Genomic DNA, 18,488 nt, shown 5'->3' on the forward strand with positions numbered 1-18,488 from the left:
CTCTTATAATGAATACTAAGCTTTATTAAAATCAATGATTCTTGGGGCGCCTGAGTGGCTCAGTCAGTTAAGCAGCTGCCTTCATCTCAGGTCATGATCCCAGGGTCCTGGGGTCGAGCCCCTCGTGGGGCTCCCTGCTCAGCGGGAAGCCTGCTTCTCCTTCTCCCTCTGCCTGCTGCTCCCCTTCCTTGTGCTCTCTCTCTGACAAATAAAATCTTTAAAAAAAAATGAATGATTCTCAAACTTTTTCTTCTCCAATGCATGTGACAGAGATGACCTACTTCTATTGCCCATTACCCTGATTGAAAAGTACAGTCAGCCTTTCAGGACCCCTTGTACAGGCTGAACAGGCCTTCCTGGTGCCTCCGTATGCCCCTCTGCACAGAGACCCTGGCCCTCTACCATCACACATGTGCACCTTGAGAATACCTGATGTCAAAATAGTGAAGGGGAGAGAGTGGGAACAGCTAAACTCATTTCAAGTTGAAATTGGATGCTCCTTTAACTCTGCTATGCTAAGTAGATACCAAGACTTGATTGATGGAAAATACCACAAGCTGAATGCCTTATGGCTCCATTGCTTGAAAATGATGAGCTTCACAACTGTTTCCTACCAATAATGTTGGCTTAAATGAGCCCAGCGTTTGTGATTTCAGGCCACTGTAAAGAGATAAGTGATCTGTGAAACACCTTTTATAAGTAGACTTCTACTAAATTTGAGGATAGCCACTACCTACTGGTTTTATGAAACTTCTTAAGAAATCAAGTCATATTTAATATTATTTATATTAAAGTAATTTAAAATGTTAAGAGTGTTTTAGGTAATTTAAAGTATGAAAAGTGATAAAAGGTCTAAAAGAGCAAAATCTGGGAGACAGCAGCTTTGACTTGGAGATTAATGAAGAAATGTATCCTTTTACCTTTGTTTAGATGCCTTGACTATAAAACTTTTACTTCCCTGAATTTCAATTTGGGTAACGTGTGTGTGTGTGTGTGTGTGTGTGTATGTATGGTTGGTAGTTTTGTTAAAGTCCTTCTGACTTCTGTCAAAGCACAGGATGGCCTGCTCTAGAATGTCAGAATACTTAAACCTGGGGACAGTAACCTTATATTGGTGACAAAGACACAGGCACTGCCAGTATCAATCAGACATTTTCATAACATATTACAGTTGTTGGAGAGATCTCAAAATATTATTTATGTTCATCACTACTTCTGTAACAAATTTGTTTTTTTAACATTTGGTGTCTATTTCAAAATCACTGGTGGGATGCCTGGCTGGCCCAGTTGGAAGAACATGAGACTCTTGGTCTCAGGGTAGTGAGTTCGAGCCCCCTGTTGGATGTACAGATTACTAAAATAAATAAACTTGAAAAAATCATTGGTATCTTTTGTAATTCTGTGTATTTTATATATACATTTAGAAACATTATTTAGAGGGATCTTATGTTCCTTCCCACATATGTTTTCTCTTCCTGTAACGTGTTTCTTTTTCTCCTTCTGTAGCATTAGCCACTACGTGATTGTCATGTCTCTGACCATCGTCCTGGTGTTTCTCAATGGCCTGGCACACCTGCTCACAACAAAGAAACTCAGACTCTGTGGCAAACCCAAAAGCCACCTCATATGATGTTACCGAAGCCATCATTCGACATCTGGATCCTGTTTCTCATTTGCCTTTTAAACCAAACTCTTACTGAGGATTCAGTAAGAAAATGGATATTGATATACAGCATATTCTGCTCCTACAAAGAAAATTTTATGTGGAATTCTGAATTTACAGGGTGTCTGAAATAAAGGAGCTTCCATTTTATTTAGGTCTTGTACGTGTGAAATAGTGGTTATATCTGTGGAAAAGCATTTCTCCATTTGCATTTTCTTCCTTTAGCTGGCAGCTCTTCTCACTGATGTTTCAGAGCACCTGTAACAGTCTGGTCACCAACTATGCAACTCCCCATACGTGCAAAGGAGAATGTGCTCCCGTGGGGGCTCCTGATCACATCCAAAAGCAATGATGGCAAAACTCGGGAGGACATCGCCAGGTGGCACCATAAATATTTATCAACTCTCAGCACTGCTTTTGCAAGTAGTTTTAACTACTGAATGATAACACTAGAAAGACAATCAGGATCTGTTAGTTCCTGAAGCTTCAGTGGAAACCAGTGCTGCCAGGTGTTTGTCATTTTCCTTCAGTGTGCACCAATACTGTCTTAGCGCTGTTTCCAGGGTGTTCATCGTGTATCAGCCAGGTGCGGGTTTGACCTTCACTCCTTTTTTTTTTTTTTTTTTTCATATCTGGATTCCCATTGGAATTTCTGGGGATGGAAAGGTAGAAAATGCTTGGTATTTGTGTCTAGTTCAGGGGAAAATTTTTTAAAGGATAAATTTTTAATTGTAGACTCACTATTATCCCCATACCTTTTATCATGTGTTGTTTCAACAGAATTCTTGAAGTCAATGGTTAAACTTTCTGACCATATCACAGAAATCATTGTTAACATTGCTTATCTTTCTGGTTGTAAGATGCTAGCCCAAAGGCCTAGAGTCCTCTCATTTAATTTATATTTCCATCTGTAAACTAATTCTAATGGACAAAATATTTTAAGAGTAATTTTTATTTGGATTTTTCATAAAGTGACCTTTATCTATCACTGTAGAGTTGGCCTTTTGCCTGCTGTGTGCCAGTCGATTTTGGCTGATGCTAAGCTTCACTGGTCTGAGTCTCATTTTAAAAAAAATAATTGCTTTGAATTAAATTATAGCATTACTAACTCACATTAATGATGAAGAAGCCCTCTACAAATAACTATATTTTTCAAATTGGCAAGTGAGTGAACAAATACAATTTAGAAGATTCGAAAATCAGTTTGCAAAATGTGCTTTCTTAATTTCTGCTTATGATGAAGCGTGGTTATAATTTATGTGTAATAGTACTTCATGCTATACCAGTGACAGCACCATTGTAAGAAAAGAAAGATCAATGTCAGTATAAGACCCCATGCATCAGTCTGTAATGTAGAATTTCTATCAACAACTAAGAAGCTGCTGTTAGCCGGTGATGACATTGGCAGATGTAAAACCCATGAACTTTCACATTGTCTCAGAGGATTTTTAATCTGTTTTTAAACAAGTCAGAGAAAACTGACTTTATAAACACTTAACCATTTAAATCCTTTTATATCTATTTTTACCTTCCATCTTTTCCCAGAGTTTCACACAGAGGGATTAATGAATATTTTATTATGGCATTGTAAAAGGTGCTCAGTGCTTTACCTTTATTTTGTTCTTCGAAGCGCATCTTTTCCTAGTATTGTTTTGAGTCAGTATGTGCTTATAAAACAGGACTATGTACTTGCAGCCACAGGCTGACCTTGCTACACTGTTTACTGGATGCCTCAGACTTGCTTGGGAACAGTTTGCTAGAAGGGCCTTTTCTGTTTTGCAGCTTGTCAAATATCTTAAAGTGTTTTGAAATGCATATTTTTATATTGACAGAAAAAATAAATATGATTTAAATATATTTCTGTTTAAGGCATTCACTTTTTCATTCTAACTGTTAATACTAGATCTCCAAATCAAAACTTACGACATTTGCTGGTTAACATTTGCTTAAGTTAGGAATTCCTATAAGAATTAAAGGGTGCATATCAGATTGAGAAAATAAACAGAAAAGCCAGGGACCACGAATAAATCTTGGAGGATACTCCAAGGACTTCAGAAACTAACTGCAGTCTATCCATAATCAGTGTTTTAATTCTCTGTATTATTATATTTAATGTGCACTATTTAGAACATAAAATGCTTTTTTTATTTTTGGGGGACATAATTTTATTAAATAGTAATATATTTTCATAATAATTCCCGTAAAATGACCTAACAATGATAGAGCTGGACTACATACATAGATCCCTATTCATCACTCTCAGTATTGTTTCTTATCAAAAACTCATTCCAAATTTCGGCCAACTCACATATTAGGAGCATATATGTCCCCCATCCCCATCCCTACCCCCTGCTTTTATACACTTGTTGTAGTAGATTAAGGATTCCTTTGCTCCCCTACCTTTGGTACATACCTCTGCCATCAAAAATGTAATTTCTGATGGAGCTGGCCCAGGGATGGGGGAAGGGTTATGGGGGGGGGGCACTGTCTCCAGATACAGGCAGTAGCTCTGCAAGGTTCCAGCTCTCCTGGGGAGGACCTGGGGAGCTCCTCTTAGATAAATCCTAGACATCTGATGTAGGGGGCTGAAGGGAGAGAGCTAAATCGGCTCAGTCATTTGGAGTGGACCCCCTTTTGGCAGTTCCAAGGACTCCTTTAAGAGAACAGAGAGAACTTGGTAATTTCTCACCTTTTCAGAGTCATTCTTTATATATCTACGTTTTTTTCATCCTTTGTAAAATGCTTTGAAGTGGGATTGTTATGGTATGTGTTTTCAGTACTGTGGTAATCTCTTGTAGCATTTTTGCATCAAGGTGTGTAAAAAAGGTAGATGAGATTTCTGCACTTAATACTCATTCTATGACAAGAGCATGTGAGAAGTAATGTATCACTTACTAATTTCCTTAGAGACACAAACAGATCACTATTTTTCAACTCATCACCCTTAGAACTGCAGTATTTATTTGCCACATAGCATTTCTCAAAGTATGTCCCTTAGAACATCAGTTCCTTAGGGTTTCCAAGGAATCCTTCCTTGTATTAGGATACAAATAAATGTCATAAAAAAAATGGTTCCCTGATCAAATATATTTGAGAAGCACTTAGTCAAAGTTAAATAGGTATATTTATTATAGTACTTAGGGAATTTAACTTGGTCTATGAATTGTGAAGGGAAAAAAAATAGCAGTATACCAGCAATTTCCACTTGCTTGGCTGCAGACCCTCCTTCAAGTCTCCCTTCCAACTGGGAAGCATGCTTTAGAAATGTCGCCATATCCTTTCATAATTAAAACCTCAATTTGTGGGGCGCCTGGGTGGCTCAGTCGTTAAGCGTTTGCCTTCGGCTCAGGTCATGATCCCGGGGTCTTGGGATCGAGTCCCACATCGGGCCTCCTGCTCGGCGGGGGAGTCTGCTTCTCCCTCTCCCTTTGCCTCTCCCCCCAGCTTGTGCTCTCTCTCTTGCTTACTCTCTCTCTCTCTCTCTCTCTCTCTCAAATAAAATCTTAAAAAAAAAAAGCTTCAATTTGTCACAGTTTTGGAAAAGCGTGTTATATGCTTAATTGAATCTGTTTTCCTGAGGAAACTGTAACCCTTAATGTGGGAAAACTTTAAAATTTTATCTGCCTCTTTATAAATTGTGCCTGTGATCGTTTAGTTTTCCGTGTGGGGCCCTTCAGTACGGCCGTACAGCATCCAGTCCAGCACAGATGATCACATGGCCCTGATAGCACTTGGACTAGGTCTTCATACCTTATATTTTATAGCCTTTACCAGAAAAATACATTCACAGCAGATATTGGCTTGTTTTCTTGTGATTTGTCACTCTAGAAGGTGGTTACTAGTTAAAGTTTTATGCCCTCCTTGGTTTTTCTGTTTTACTTATTTCTGTCTTGCCCTATTTTCTCTCTTCTCTACTCATGTCACTCCTCTCTCTTAGCCATGTTAGAACTGGTGTGTATACAAATAATGGATTTTCTTCATGAATTAGTTCCCATCAGTTCTTACGTTCAGTGTAGATAGGGTGTGAGTGTATAATGCTCAGCGGGGCCAATGTCTGCTTGGCATTCTGTCCTCTGGAGTAAGCGCCTCCGTTGCTAACTGTATCCCTGGCAGGAGCCAAGTGGTTTCTTAGGGATCTTCCTGCACCACATTTGACTACTTTAGAGGTTCATGTCTGACCCAAGCTGGGCCAATCTGAGTTCTTTGCAAGATTTTCAAGCTAGAAGGGAGAGAAACTTTCTAAGATTCAAAGTTCAGGAGCTATTGATAGCTAGCTTAGATTGAGATACTCTAGAGATCTTCTAATAGGTGACCTTCCATCACATGCTTACATATCCAATAAAAAAGGGGATTATTTTTACTATTATTTCTAAGGACACGGGGGATAATGACAAGTCCAAAGCTTCACTTAAAACCCTTAGTTGTGTGTATTCTTTTTACCTTCTTTCTAAATTGGAAATCAATGGGACAGAACGGTTCGGTGACGTTCTTTGCAGGTCTCTTTGGCTCTGTCCTCTGCGGCCCAACCTCTCTCGGTTCCACCCATCTTGTAGCCCTTCCCATTCATTTCAAAAAAAAATTTTGTCTGCATCTCTGTTACTTGCAACCAAGAACTTTAATTGATATGCATGCTTTGAATGTGTTTGTAAATGATCTCTTCAGTGATTAGAGCAATTTCTTTTTTTTTAAGATTTTATTTATTTATTTGAGAGACAGAGTGAGCACGAGCAAGGGGAGGAGCAGAGGGAGAGGGAGAAACAGACTCCCCGCTGAGCAGGGAACCCGATGACGCGGGGCTCGATCCCAGGACCCTGAGATCATGACCTGAGCCAAAGGCAGACGCTTAACTGACTGAGCCACCCAGGCGCCCCTGTTTAGTGCAATTTCTAATTAAGACTTTTAAAAAAATTGTGATAAAACTTAACAAAGCCCTTACAATGTGCTGGCACTATTTAAATGCTTTACAAATACTAAACTATTTAATCCTCATAATATCCCTATGAAGTAGATATTATTATACTCTTTTACAGATGGGAAAACTGAAACACGGGGTGATTTATAAATAATTTGCCCAAGATCGCACAACTAGTGTGAGACTGGCTGGCTGGCTTGCTTGTTTTGCTTTTACATTTTAAACAGACGGTTTCTGCCAAAACATTATATCCTGGAATCTGCGTAAAAGTATTTGTATATTTTTGCTTCTGAAAGCACACTGTATCTAAGCAGGTGACTCTTTAGTTGTATGTGTATAATCAAGTGTAAACAGTATAATTAGGAAAACATACTTTTGAAGTTTTGCCTACACGTGTGCAATTGGCATGGGGCACGCTTGCACGAGATTCTTAACATTTGAGGCATATGCCAGGTGTCTTCCAAATGGTATATAAAGCAAAGGGAGCAAGTTTCCTCACTTATTTTTTATTTTTTTTATTTTAAAGATTATTTATTTATTTGACCGAGAGAGACACAGTGAGAGAGGGAACGCAAGCAGGGGGAGTGTGAGAGGGAGAAGCAGGCTTCCCGCGGAGCGGGGAGCCTGATGCGGCGCTCGATCCCAGGACCCTGGGGTCATGACCTGAGTTGAAGGCAGATGCCTAACGACTGAGCCACCCAGGCACCCCTATTTGCTGTCTGTTTTCAAGCACTTGAAATTTTAGAAAGACCTGGATGTCCAGAGTACGCTTAGTGTAGTGGATTGAATTGTGCCACCGCCCCCCCAAAAGAGATGTCCACATCCTAACCCCTGGGACCTGTGAATGTGATCTTATGTAGAAAAAGGGTCATTGCAGGTATAATTAAGGATTTTGAGATGAAACCATCCTGGATTATCCAGGGGGGACCATAAATCCAAAAGCAAAATGTCCTTGTGAGAGAAGAGATGACAAGAGGAAAAGGCCACATGAAGATAGTGTTGTGGTCACATGCCAGGGAAGCCACCAGAAGCTGGGAGAGGCAAGGAAGGATCTTTGCGCCAGCCTTCAGAGGGAGGGTGGCCCTGCCAGCACCTTGACTTACAACATCTGGCCTCCAGAACTATGAGAATAAATTTTCATTGTCTTAAGCCACCCAGTTGGTGATAATTCGTTATGGTAGCCCTAGGAAACTAATACATTTGGGGAGGTTAGCTTCACAGAATCAGACTGAATCACAGCACTTGCATGGCTAACTCATAAAATTTACTGGGTCACGAGTTTGAGTACCGTGATTCACCCTAAAATGTGAATATAAAGATATCAGCACATAAACCTAGAGGTAGAATTAATTACTCTTTTAATGTCAAGTTTGCTTATGATTTTTTCTGGAACATTTCAGCCATGCTTTTCTGGAAGTAGTAAAGAGATCCTTAGACTTTCCTTTTCCCTCCAATATTTTTGGTATTTTTATGCATCTGGATTCAGTTGAAACCAGGAAGTTGAAAATTCGTCATAAATCTGGTCATCTTTTAAACCTTTGCCCTCAGGCTCACTTGAGAAGAGCCTTACCCCCCTTAACACTGCGGCATCCATGACCTAATCCAGAATGGGGGAGGGAATTTTCCCACAGAGGCCCCGCACACAAATCCTCTCAGTCTTGATCCAGATTTGGCGTAAATTAGACGTGCCACCACAGGCCCCGTGACAGGGCCTGGCACCGTCACAAGAACATTCCCCGAACCTTTGAGTGAAGCCTTCAAGTGATGTTTCCTTTGTTAAGCCACGAGTTTTGTGTAATGTTAACTGACATTCTGGCTTATAAGATCTTATCTCATGTCAGTCTGATGGTTGGAGCTGCTGTTCTTACTGCTTCCAGGGCCTCAGAGCCTGACCAAACTCACTGGGGTCTAAGATGGGAGAATACCGCGGTGAGGGCCTGTTAGCCATCCCCTGGGTCCCCGTATCTGAGGGTTTGTGTGGCTGGAGGCTTACTGATTTCCTTATTTTACCTGGTGGACCTGCTCCTCCAAAGGTGGCTGACCTCGGGGGCAGAGCTGGTGAGGCCTGGAGTTTGGCCTAAAGCAGTGAAGCTTTGTTGTGAACTGAAGATGCATAGGATCCCAGAGATGCAGTTCCTCCGGCATCTGCTCTCCCTCTTGGTTCCTGGTGACCCACTTCCCAGCTCCTACTGTTGCTTTTCTGAGTGACGGCTTGAGATTTTGGCCTTGCTCCTGAATATATCCTGGGCTGTAGCAGTCCCTGGTACTAAATACCGTATTCCCCTACTCATCAAATTCAGCTTTTTGAGCTTGAGCCAGTTCAACTGGCCGTCAACAGAATAAAAGTGTTCTCCTTCAAAAAAGAAAACTTTTCTTCCTTTCATGCATCCATCCTATCCGACCATTCTTCATTCACCCTGGCACCACCCCTGAATCTCCCTACAAAAAGCTTGCCCTTCCCCCTGCTTGTTCCCTCTCTCTGTGTGTCAAATAAATAAATAAATAATCTTAAAAAAAAAAAAAGGGTGGGGGCACCTGGGTGGCTCAGTTGGTTAAGCGTCTGCCTTCGGCTCAGGTCATGATCCCAGGGTCCTGGGATCAAGTACTATGTCGGGCTCCCTGATCAGCGAGGAGCTTGCTTCTCCCTCTCCCACTGCCCCTCCCCCTGCTTGTGCACTCTCTGTCAAATGAATAAATTTTAAAAGATCTTAAAAAAAAAAAAAGCTTTCCTTGAGCACCTATGTGTCAGCTCTGAGGTTGGATGAAGGAACCTGAAACGGTTAAAACCCAACACTGACTTTACAATCCCGTTCTCCTCGGGCTTTACAGGTGGGCAGAAAAGCTAGCAGGAGTAAGATTTAAAAAAGAGCGCGAGAGAGAGAGAGAGAGAGAGAGAGAGAGAGAGAGAAAGATCAAAGGCATTCTCTGGATCAGTTTACCCAGGAGGGCAGAAAAAATGAAAAGTGATGTCGAGCCATCAGAACCAGAACAGATCTCTTTCCTCCAACACTTCTTATTGCCCCCTTGTGTCCCAATCAAAATTGTGTTACCGCTTGGAGAACTCTGTGGGAGGAAGACAAAGACGCAGAAGGCTTGAGTCTATGCTGTGCTTAAATTTCCCCTGGTCTTGGCTTGTTCTAGCCTTACAATGTCTGCGCTGCATTTCACACGGGGAGGTGATGATGTTTGTCACTGATCCAAAGGACAAGCACGTGGAATTGCTTTTGGGGAATCAGGATGATGTTGCTATCTATGAAGACTTGTTTTTCCTTCTTCCCTCTGAGGGTAACTTCCTTACGTGGGAGACACACCCAAATCCTTGGCTTTGGTTAGATCCATATTCTAAGGAGCTAAGAAAACGGAATTGGGCAGTTGCTAGACAAGAAACAGTAACATGTCTTACTTGGAAAACTCCAGTGACTTTGATCTATATGAAAATGTGGGTCATTTTCAAAATGGCACTTCGTTCAGAATTGTTATCCTTTATTGGACAATGCTTTTCAGTTTGAATAATTAAAATCACCGTATGGACAAGGAGGAGCAGAAACTTGCTTCCAAAAATTTAAGCAGGAAATTCCTGAAAGTTTATCAAGAAGACTAATTTTGCCTGCTCCTGCCAGCTACAGAATGGCATTTCCTTCAACTACGATATTTTTAAAGCCTTTTAATTTCTTCTGTTTCTTTTTAGAGTAGATGGTCTAAATGGCCTAAGCCTGTCAAGATGGTTTGATTCATTGGTTCAGAATTGCTGACACCCTGGAGGGATAAAGGGCTCAGCACGGTCAAGTCAGTGAATCCCTCTGCCATGTTGCTGCTCTTGTAGGTTTCGGCTCTAACAATTGGCCAAGAGAGACTCACCCAGTGGGGCCAGGTGTATAAAGACCCTAAAGGCCTTAAAACCGTCCGGCATTCTTATCCTCCTCATCACTGTTATCAGGGGCGAGAGGAAAGAGTTGGAAGCGAATCTGCCAGGATCTCTCTGTAGATCATAGAACCCGGGCTCAGAACAGCCTGGTGGCAGGAGAGCACAGTGTAAATGAGGATATTGAAATTTAATATGTGATGTTGGGAAAAAAGGGGGTATTTTAAATAAAAATAAGTATTTATCATCTTAGTGTCTTTTTTAAAAGCTTGTGTCTCAGGGGAAAAATCCTTCTCAAACCAGCCTGATTTGCACATTTGCAGTCGTTCCGGTTTCACATTTGGTCTCTCATGACAAAAGGGTCACCTCCTTACTTCTCTGGCAACTTCTGATGTGTCTATCACGTCCCCAAAGCAAATTCATTCTGGAATTTGAATGAATGAATGAAGACATTCATTCTGGAATGTCTTTTGACGGGAGTGGCAGTGCAGGTGGGCCCAGAACTACGAAGCCTGCAGGGATTCTCCGTGTGAGGAGAGCATATTGTGTACATTGGGAAGTAGTAAGACATCAAACTTTATGTTACAGTAGCCCAAGGAATTTTTAAAAAGTAGATTACTCTCCAATTTTAAAGGTTTGGCTTTTTAAGAGGGGCCTATAGGCTGCTATTTATCTTGGCTCTTGTGCCAATATAGGTATAATTTGTCACTGGTTAGTTCTCGGGGAAGTAGAGTCTATAATAATCAGACACATAAGGAAACTTTTCACTTGCTTTTGAAATTCAGGAGGAGCTAAGAATGCTGAGGTGTGTACCGTTCTTTAGAGTTTATGATCCCGGGTGTTGTTCAAATTAGCCTCTCAGACCTTGGGTTTTGATTTTCTGCCTACTTTTAAATGATCTATTGAAAAGGGATAAAATAGCATTAACCATATTCTGTCATTTATATCTCAATATTCACCTTTCTGGAACCTAGAATACTATTTCTTATCATCTAAGTATTCTATGTAATTCTTTTGTTTGTTCCTTTAACAAAGATTTACTGGGTTCTTACTGTGTGCCCCTCACATTCCAGTGAATGACAGAGGCGTATAAACGGATCACCGGGCTCTCGCGATCTGTGTGACACAGCTAATATATATCCCACGATCTGCGGGAATCCAGAGGGAAACTGATGGCTTCTGACAAAGTGGAAAAATTGGGGGAGATTTCACAGATGTAATATTTGAAGTAGGCCTTGTTGGGGCAGTTATCATTAACTTGGAGGGGTTTAAGATGCATGGATTGCAATAGTCTTAGGTAAAAGACTAACTGGGCCTGAATTTGCCAGGCTTTTTGAACTGACACTACTTGCACAAATTGTGAACTTCACAGGTAGATCTCCTTAGTCCCCAGGTCACTAGGTAAATAACAGATACACATCATGATCAGTGATCAATCATGTTACTCCTTTCAAAGTCTGTCCCTGATCAATCCTGGCAGGGGACCTCTTCCAGAGGAGAGAATGGGCTGGTTTACCAGTAGGTCCTAAATAAAGTCAGGACTTCCAAATCTCAACATTTCCTCCGCTACAATGTACCCCACTGAGTGTGCAGGCAACACTTGGCTCTCTTCGTGTCACCCAGTGGGACTGCAGCTCAGAGAAAAGACAGTTATGTTACTCTGGCTACGTTATTGCCATGGTAATAAGCTGTCTTTTGTCTGTGACTCAGAAGTCCTACATCTCTCTGTGTCTATGAAGCGGTGATGAGATACCTTATTAGCTTGCAATCAGCATGAGATCTCGGGGCGCCTGGGTGGCTCAGTCGTTGGGCGTCTGCCTTCGGCTCAGGTCATGATCCCAGGGTCCTGGGATCGAGCCCCGCATCGGGCTCCCTGCTCGGCGGGAAGCCTGCTTCTCCCTCTCCCACTCCCCCTGCTTGTGTTCCCTCTCTCGCTGTGTCTCCCTCTGTCAAATAAGTAAATAAAATCTTAAAAAAAAAAAAAAAAAAATCAGCATGAGCTCTCAAACCCTTTCACGGCTCCTGACATAACATATGCCACAATTTGTTTATCTACCCATCTTTTAATGGACATATAGTTTGTTTCCAGTTTGGAGTTATTATAAATAAAGCTGCTATAGATGTGTAAGTGTTTAACACGTGAACGTAGACTTCCTTTTCTCTTGATTAATACCTAGGAGTAGAATGGCTGGATCATATAGTAGGTATATGCTTATTTTTTTAATATATTTTCAAACTGTATTCCAAAGTGTTTGTAATATTTTTTATTCCTAGCAAAAGAGTGTGAGAGTCCCAGTTCGTCCATTTCTATGCCAACACTTGACATGGTCAGTCTTTTTAAAGTTGAGCCACTCTAGGGGCGCCTGGATGGCTCAGTTAGCTAAGCATCCATCTCTTGGTTTCAGCTCAGGTTCTGATCTCATGAGTCATGAGATCAAGTCTCACGTCGGGCCCCGTGCCCAGTGAGGAGTCTGCTTGAAGATTCTCTAACTCTGTCCCTCCCCCCACTCACAGTCTTTCTCTCAGATAAATCTTCAAAAAAATAAATTTTAACCATTCTAATAGGGGTGTAGTGGTATCTCATTGTGGTTTTAATTTCTCTAATGAATAATGTGTCAATATGCTAATGTTCATAGATCTTCTTCAGTGAAGTGTCTATTCAAATATTTTGCCTATTTAAAAATACAGCTGTTTAAAAATGTAGATATATAGCTGTTTTGAATTCTTTATCTGCTAATTCTATCATCTCTGTCATTTCTAGGTCTTTCAATTAGCTGTTTTTCTCCTGGTTATGGATCATATCTTGCTGCTTCTCCATGTCTAGAAATTCTTTATTGTATGCTACAAATCACGGATGCTACATAGTTGAGTGTTTAGACTCTGTAGCCTCTTTAATACAGTGTTGAATTTTGTTCTGGCTGGTAGTGAATTTGCAGATCATCTTAATATGTTCAAGGGCAGGTTTAGAGCTGTGTTAGTGTAGGTCTAGAATAGCTTCTCTGGGGTCTCTATTGAGTGCCTGGGGCCAGTGACATTTCTCCACTCTGACTGGTCAGTCCTTGAACATGTCCCAGACCTACGCAGGCTCCAGTATTTGTTCAACCCCCCCATCTGCAGCGTCTTTGATCAGCCTCCCGGAGTACTGTCCTAAGATGAGTAGCCTGATATTTAGCTGAAGCCTCAAGGGGGCCACCTGCAGATATCTGGAATGCCCCCTGCACAGCTCCCTTCTCTATGTACCTTGCCCTGCACTTTCAGACTGTCATACTAGTCCAAACTTCCCAATTTCTGTCTCCTCAGCTTTGCAAGACTGCTGTGCTCTGTTTGGCTTCCTCCTCGTGCCACGGTCTAGAAAGTGCCTGCAGAAAGGGTATCATGGGGCTCATCTCTTAGGGATCATGGTCTTGTGCTGCCGTTTGCCTGACTTCCAAAAACTGTAATTCCATATATTTTGTTCACTGTTAACAGTTGTTGCTGTAGGAGGGCTAGTCCAGTACCTGTTAATCTGCCGTGGCCAGAAGCAGAATCCCAAATGTGCTGTAACGAGGAATTTCATTTAGAAAGGCAGGTCAGGGAAGGCTTCCCTAAGGAACAGATGATGACTGGGGTGTCAAGCAGCAGAGCAGTGGGTCACCTGGCCTCCTGAAGGGGTCCTCATTTGCCTCCTAACTGGTTCCTCTGAGATGAAGTAGGAAAAGTTTATTTGGATGAATTTAAAGACATTTTGCCTTGGTTTTGGTTTTCAGCAAAATCATCAAGCTAAAATGTGACTAGAGCTAGTTCCTGGCAAGTTCCCCTAGCTCTTTACATTCAGGACATGATTTTTTTTTTTTTTTTAAGCTATGTGTTTTGTTAGTCTAGAAAGTAAAAACTTTAATGTGGTTAATGAAATGTCTTGAAAATGATCTCCACCTCTGGCAACAAGTGGAACTAAACACTCCAAACACTAAAGGCATCAGTTATGTAGACTCTTACTTTTGTTAAGAAGTGAGTTGACTCAGGGGTGTCTGGGTGGCACAGTTGGTTGAGCATCCAGCTCTTGGTTTCAGCTCAGGTCATGATCTCAGGGTCATGGGATAGAGCCCTGCATCAGGCTCTGCACTAAGCAGAGTCTCTCCCTCTGCCCCTCCCACATGTGCTCTCTCTCTCTCTCAAAATAAATAAATAAATCTTTAAAAAAATATATATTGGGGCACCTGGGTGGCTCAGTCGTTAAACGTCTGCCTTTGGCTCAGGTCATGGTCTCAGGGTACTAGGATCGAGCCCCGCGTCGGGGTCCCGCTCAGCGGGAAGCCTGCTTCTCCCTCTCCCTCTCCCCCTGCTTGTGTTCCCTCTCTCGCTGTGTCTCTCTCTGTCAAATAAATAAGTAAATAAATCTTTTAAATATATGTATATATATTTAAAAAAAGGAATGAGTTGACTGGGTTCAGATATCCACTATGCCTTCTACAACTGCTACTCTGGGCCAGGTCCTTGACATCTCAGGGCTCTGTGTGTGTGTGTTTGTGTGTGTGTTTTCTTCTGTAAAAAAAAAAGGAAGTTAGACTAGCTTTTTTCTGGCTTTGAGGACAGAGGCTTTTGTGATATGTTCCTGCTTTCAGAATCAGTCAGCAGATGTGGATTTGAACTTTGCTACTGGTCCGTCTGGAGCCCCAAGTTTCTCATCTTAAAAACTGCAATACCCTTAAGGTTGTTCTGAGGACAAGGGATAAAAAGCAATATGCTTAGTCTGGGGCCTGGCGCAAGGTAGAAGTCTGTGGTAGGTCCCCCCAAAATGAGGGTTCTAGAGTAACGCGTAAGCAGTTTATGGCTTGTGTGTACCGAGTTGGTAGTTCTGCAAGTTCAGGCACCTAGCCATGTGTAGCCTAGTGAATATGGGGCTTAAAGAAGAAAGAAATAATTCCAAGCACTTAGAAAGTGAAGGAGGCAATGATTTGTACATGTGTGTGGATCAAATGCAGTTGTTCCACAGAACATGCACACAAGTGATTCCCCGAGGGCTGACAAGTGTAGCCAACAGCTGTTTCTATTCTGATCTTCAACCTGCTCTTGTCCCTCTGCCAGCCTCCTAGCTCCACCAGAAGCTGGAGGTCCTCCTGGGGGCCCTCGTTAAGCTTCCCGCGCCAAGGGAAGCAGGAGTCCACTCTGCTTTCTCTGTACGTTCTCAGAGATTCCTTTGTTCTTGACTTCACGTCCTAATGCCCATTCCTTCCCAGACGGTTCAGAGTTGGTCCCTTGAGCTTTTAGTTATTGTCAAGGGCTTTGACTACTCTTCTCTCCTGGGGGAAAGGAACCAATAGGGGAAAACAAGTAAACTCTTGTAACGGACTCTGTGTTTGCTGACCCAGTATCAATTACCTTTCCCCAACAAGCCCTGGCACTGCACCAGCCAGAGGCACCCCAGAGCCTGTTTTGTTCAGGGTGGCCCAATGAAACATTGACTTCAGTCTTTGTGCTTAGGTGAACTAGTCTGGCCAATGAGATGTAAGAGCAAGTTGCCTGGTGAGGCTTTTGGGAATATGCTCTTTATAGAGGGGCAGACTCAATAAGCCATGCCTTTCGCACTTTCCTTTCACCTTTCCTGGAATGCTGAAGCACTGCCCGGAGGGGAGGACACTTCTTACAAATGTGGTGCTGAAGGTCCTGCTTGGTCTGAAAGTGAAGGAGCAGACATCTAGAAATAGGGCAGTTACTGGTAGCACCATGGAGACGCCAGACCAGCCCGGGATGATCCACACCTGGACTCCTTCTTATATGAAAACAATGACCCCTGCTTTATTTAAGCCACTGGGTTTTCCTTTTTTTTTTTTTTTTTTTTCAGTATGCAAGCCTAAGTGATTCTCCTTTAAGTCAAGATAAATATTTGGTTCTACACATGGGAGAAATGATAAACTCTTTGGCATAGGAGTTCTGTAAGCAAAGGCTCATGTCATGATCCCAGGGTCCTGGGATTGAGCCCCAGGTCGGGCTCCTTGCTCAGCGGGGAGTCTGCTTCTCGCTCTCCCACTGTTGGCCACTTCCCCTGCTTGTTCTTTCTCTCTGTCAAATAAATAAAATCTTAAAAAAAAAAAAGCTAAACATGTGTTGAACCTATCATGCCGAATTAGAAGTCCCACAAGAGTAGACATGAAAAAAATCCATTTTTTAATTAAAATGTACTTAATACACTGTATGAAAATTCAGTGTTTCCTAAATTGGCAGATTTTTTTTAAGTTTCTTGTAATATGTCACACACATCGATTGTAGCTTCCGTAAGTGCTAAAATAATAAAGAAATTGTTCTTGATTCTCGTTAATCAGAATCTCACTTTGAGGTGCCAGAAGCCATCTTTACTGCAAATGATTTTTTTTTTAATTTTTACTTATTTTTTTAAGTAATCTCTACACCCAGTGTGGGGCTCAAACTCACAATCACCAGATCAAGAGTTGCATGCTCTACTGACGAAGCCAGCCAGGTGCCCCTCAAATGATTTTTTTTATAAATTAACATTCTGGTTTTCTGCCAAATTCAACTCCCCACTTGCTGAAGGACCCTCTTAGGCAACCCCGAGTAATCCCAGGCACCCCAACAACATGTTTACCTTGATTCCTTTTTGAACTTCACTAAAGTTAAATAAAAAATGTATAAACCCACAAGGACAAAGAGGGGATAAGAGGTGAGAGGGGCGCCTGGGTGGCTCAGTCGTTAAGCGTCTGCCTTCGGCTCAGGTCATGATCCCAGGGTCCTGGGATCGAGCCCCACATCGGGCTCCCTGCTCCGCGGGGAGCCTGCTTCTCCCTCTCCCTCTGCAGCTCCCCCTGCTTGTGCTCTCTCTCTCTCACACACTCTTTCTCTCAAGTAAATAAATAAAATTAAAATAAAAGAGGTGAGAAAAGCAAGTAAGAGACATTGAGAAATTTTTACAGAGGATGGAGAATGGATGGAGAAGGGAAATTAGTAGAGGAGAAAACCATAAAAATCCATGCCTGCAACCTACAGCTAACACACTTAATAGCAAAATATTATAGCCTTCCTACCTGTGATGGGGAAGGACACAAGAATGCCTGATGCTGACTTCTGTACTTCTATTCAACACTGTACTGGAGAAACAACGAAACTTAAATAATACCATTTACAATAACAGCTCAAAATATCAGATGTCTAGGAACAAACCTGTTTTTTTTTTTATTTTTTATAAAAGCTATATGTATCATTAGAAGAAACTAAGAAAATAGAAATAAACGGAAGGATTTACCATGTTTGTGGATGGGAAGACAGAATAAAGACACAATGTTGTAAAATTTAACTCTTCCCAAATTAATTTATAGGTTCAGTGCAATTCCAATCAAAATCCCAGCAGGTCATTTTAGGGAAATTGGCAAGTTGATTCTAAACTTTATATGGAAATGCAAACGGTCAGCAATAGTGAAGAAATTGGCAAATTTATTCTAAAGCCACAATTACTATGATGTTGGTACAGGATGAACCAATAGCAATAGAATAGAATACTCAGGAATAAACTCACATAAATAAAGACCCTTTATTTATGGGGTAAGCGTGATGCTGTAAGAGCAGTGAGAAAGGCAGTCTTTCAATATAAATGGTGTTGTGTCAATTGGATATCCCTATGGGAATAAAATGTCTCCTGCCTTCTACCTCACACCATATTTAAATAAGTCAGTTCTGGGGCGCCGGGGTGGCTCAGTCGTTAAGCGTCTGCCTTCGGCTCAGGTCATGGTCCCAGGGTCCTGGAATCAAGCCCCGCATCGGGTTCCCTGCTCCTCGGGAAGGCTTCTCCCTCTCCCACTCCCCCTGCTTCTGTTCCCTCTCTCACTGTGTCTCTCTCTGTCAAATAAATAAAATCTTAAAAAAAAAAGTTCCAAGTAAATTATAGAGAAAGGAAAATCACAATGCTTCTAGAAGATAATACAGGCACAACATTCACCAATTATATGGGGAAATGTTGATGTTGATGTTTTGGGTTTACATTAAAATTAAGAACTATTCATAAAAAGACCCCATTATGTTAGTCAAAAGGGAAACTAAAGAGTAAGAAAAGATCCTTCTAACAC

The 18,488-nt window shown here is 41.7% G+C and overlaps 1 protein-coding gene across 2 annotated transcripts in view; it reads left to right on the top strand.

Moving 5' to 3' along the window:
- PIGN (phosphatidylinositol glycan anchor biosynthesis class N) overlaps nucleotides 1-3,520 on the top strand; it is a 108,339-nt gene extending 104,819 nt beyond the window's left edge. For both annotated transcript variants that reach the window (XM_088019354.1, XM_088019355.1), the window contains one exon: nucleotides 1,507-3,520. In XM_088019354.1, the coding sequence (XP_087875480.1) occupies nucleotides 1,507-1,630 (124 nt within the window). In that variant the 3' untranslated portion in view covers nucleotides 1,631-3,520. The remainder of the gene's footprint in view (nucleotides 1-1,506) is intronic.
- The last annotated feature ends 14,968 nt before the right edge of the window (nucleotides 3,521-18,488 follow it).

This window comes from Eumetopias jubatus, unplaced genomic scaffold (genome assembly GCF_037043125.1).
Source record: "Eumetopias jubatus isolate StellerSeaLion01/CBP00866 unplaced genomic scaffold, mEumJub1_p1.0 scaffold_16, whole genome shotgun sequence".
Classification (NCBI taxonomy): domain Eukaryota; kingdom Metazoa; phylum Chordata; class Mammalia; order Carnivora; family Otariidae; genus Eumetopias; species Eumetopias jubatus.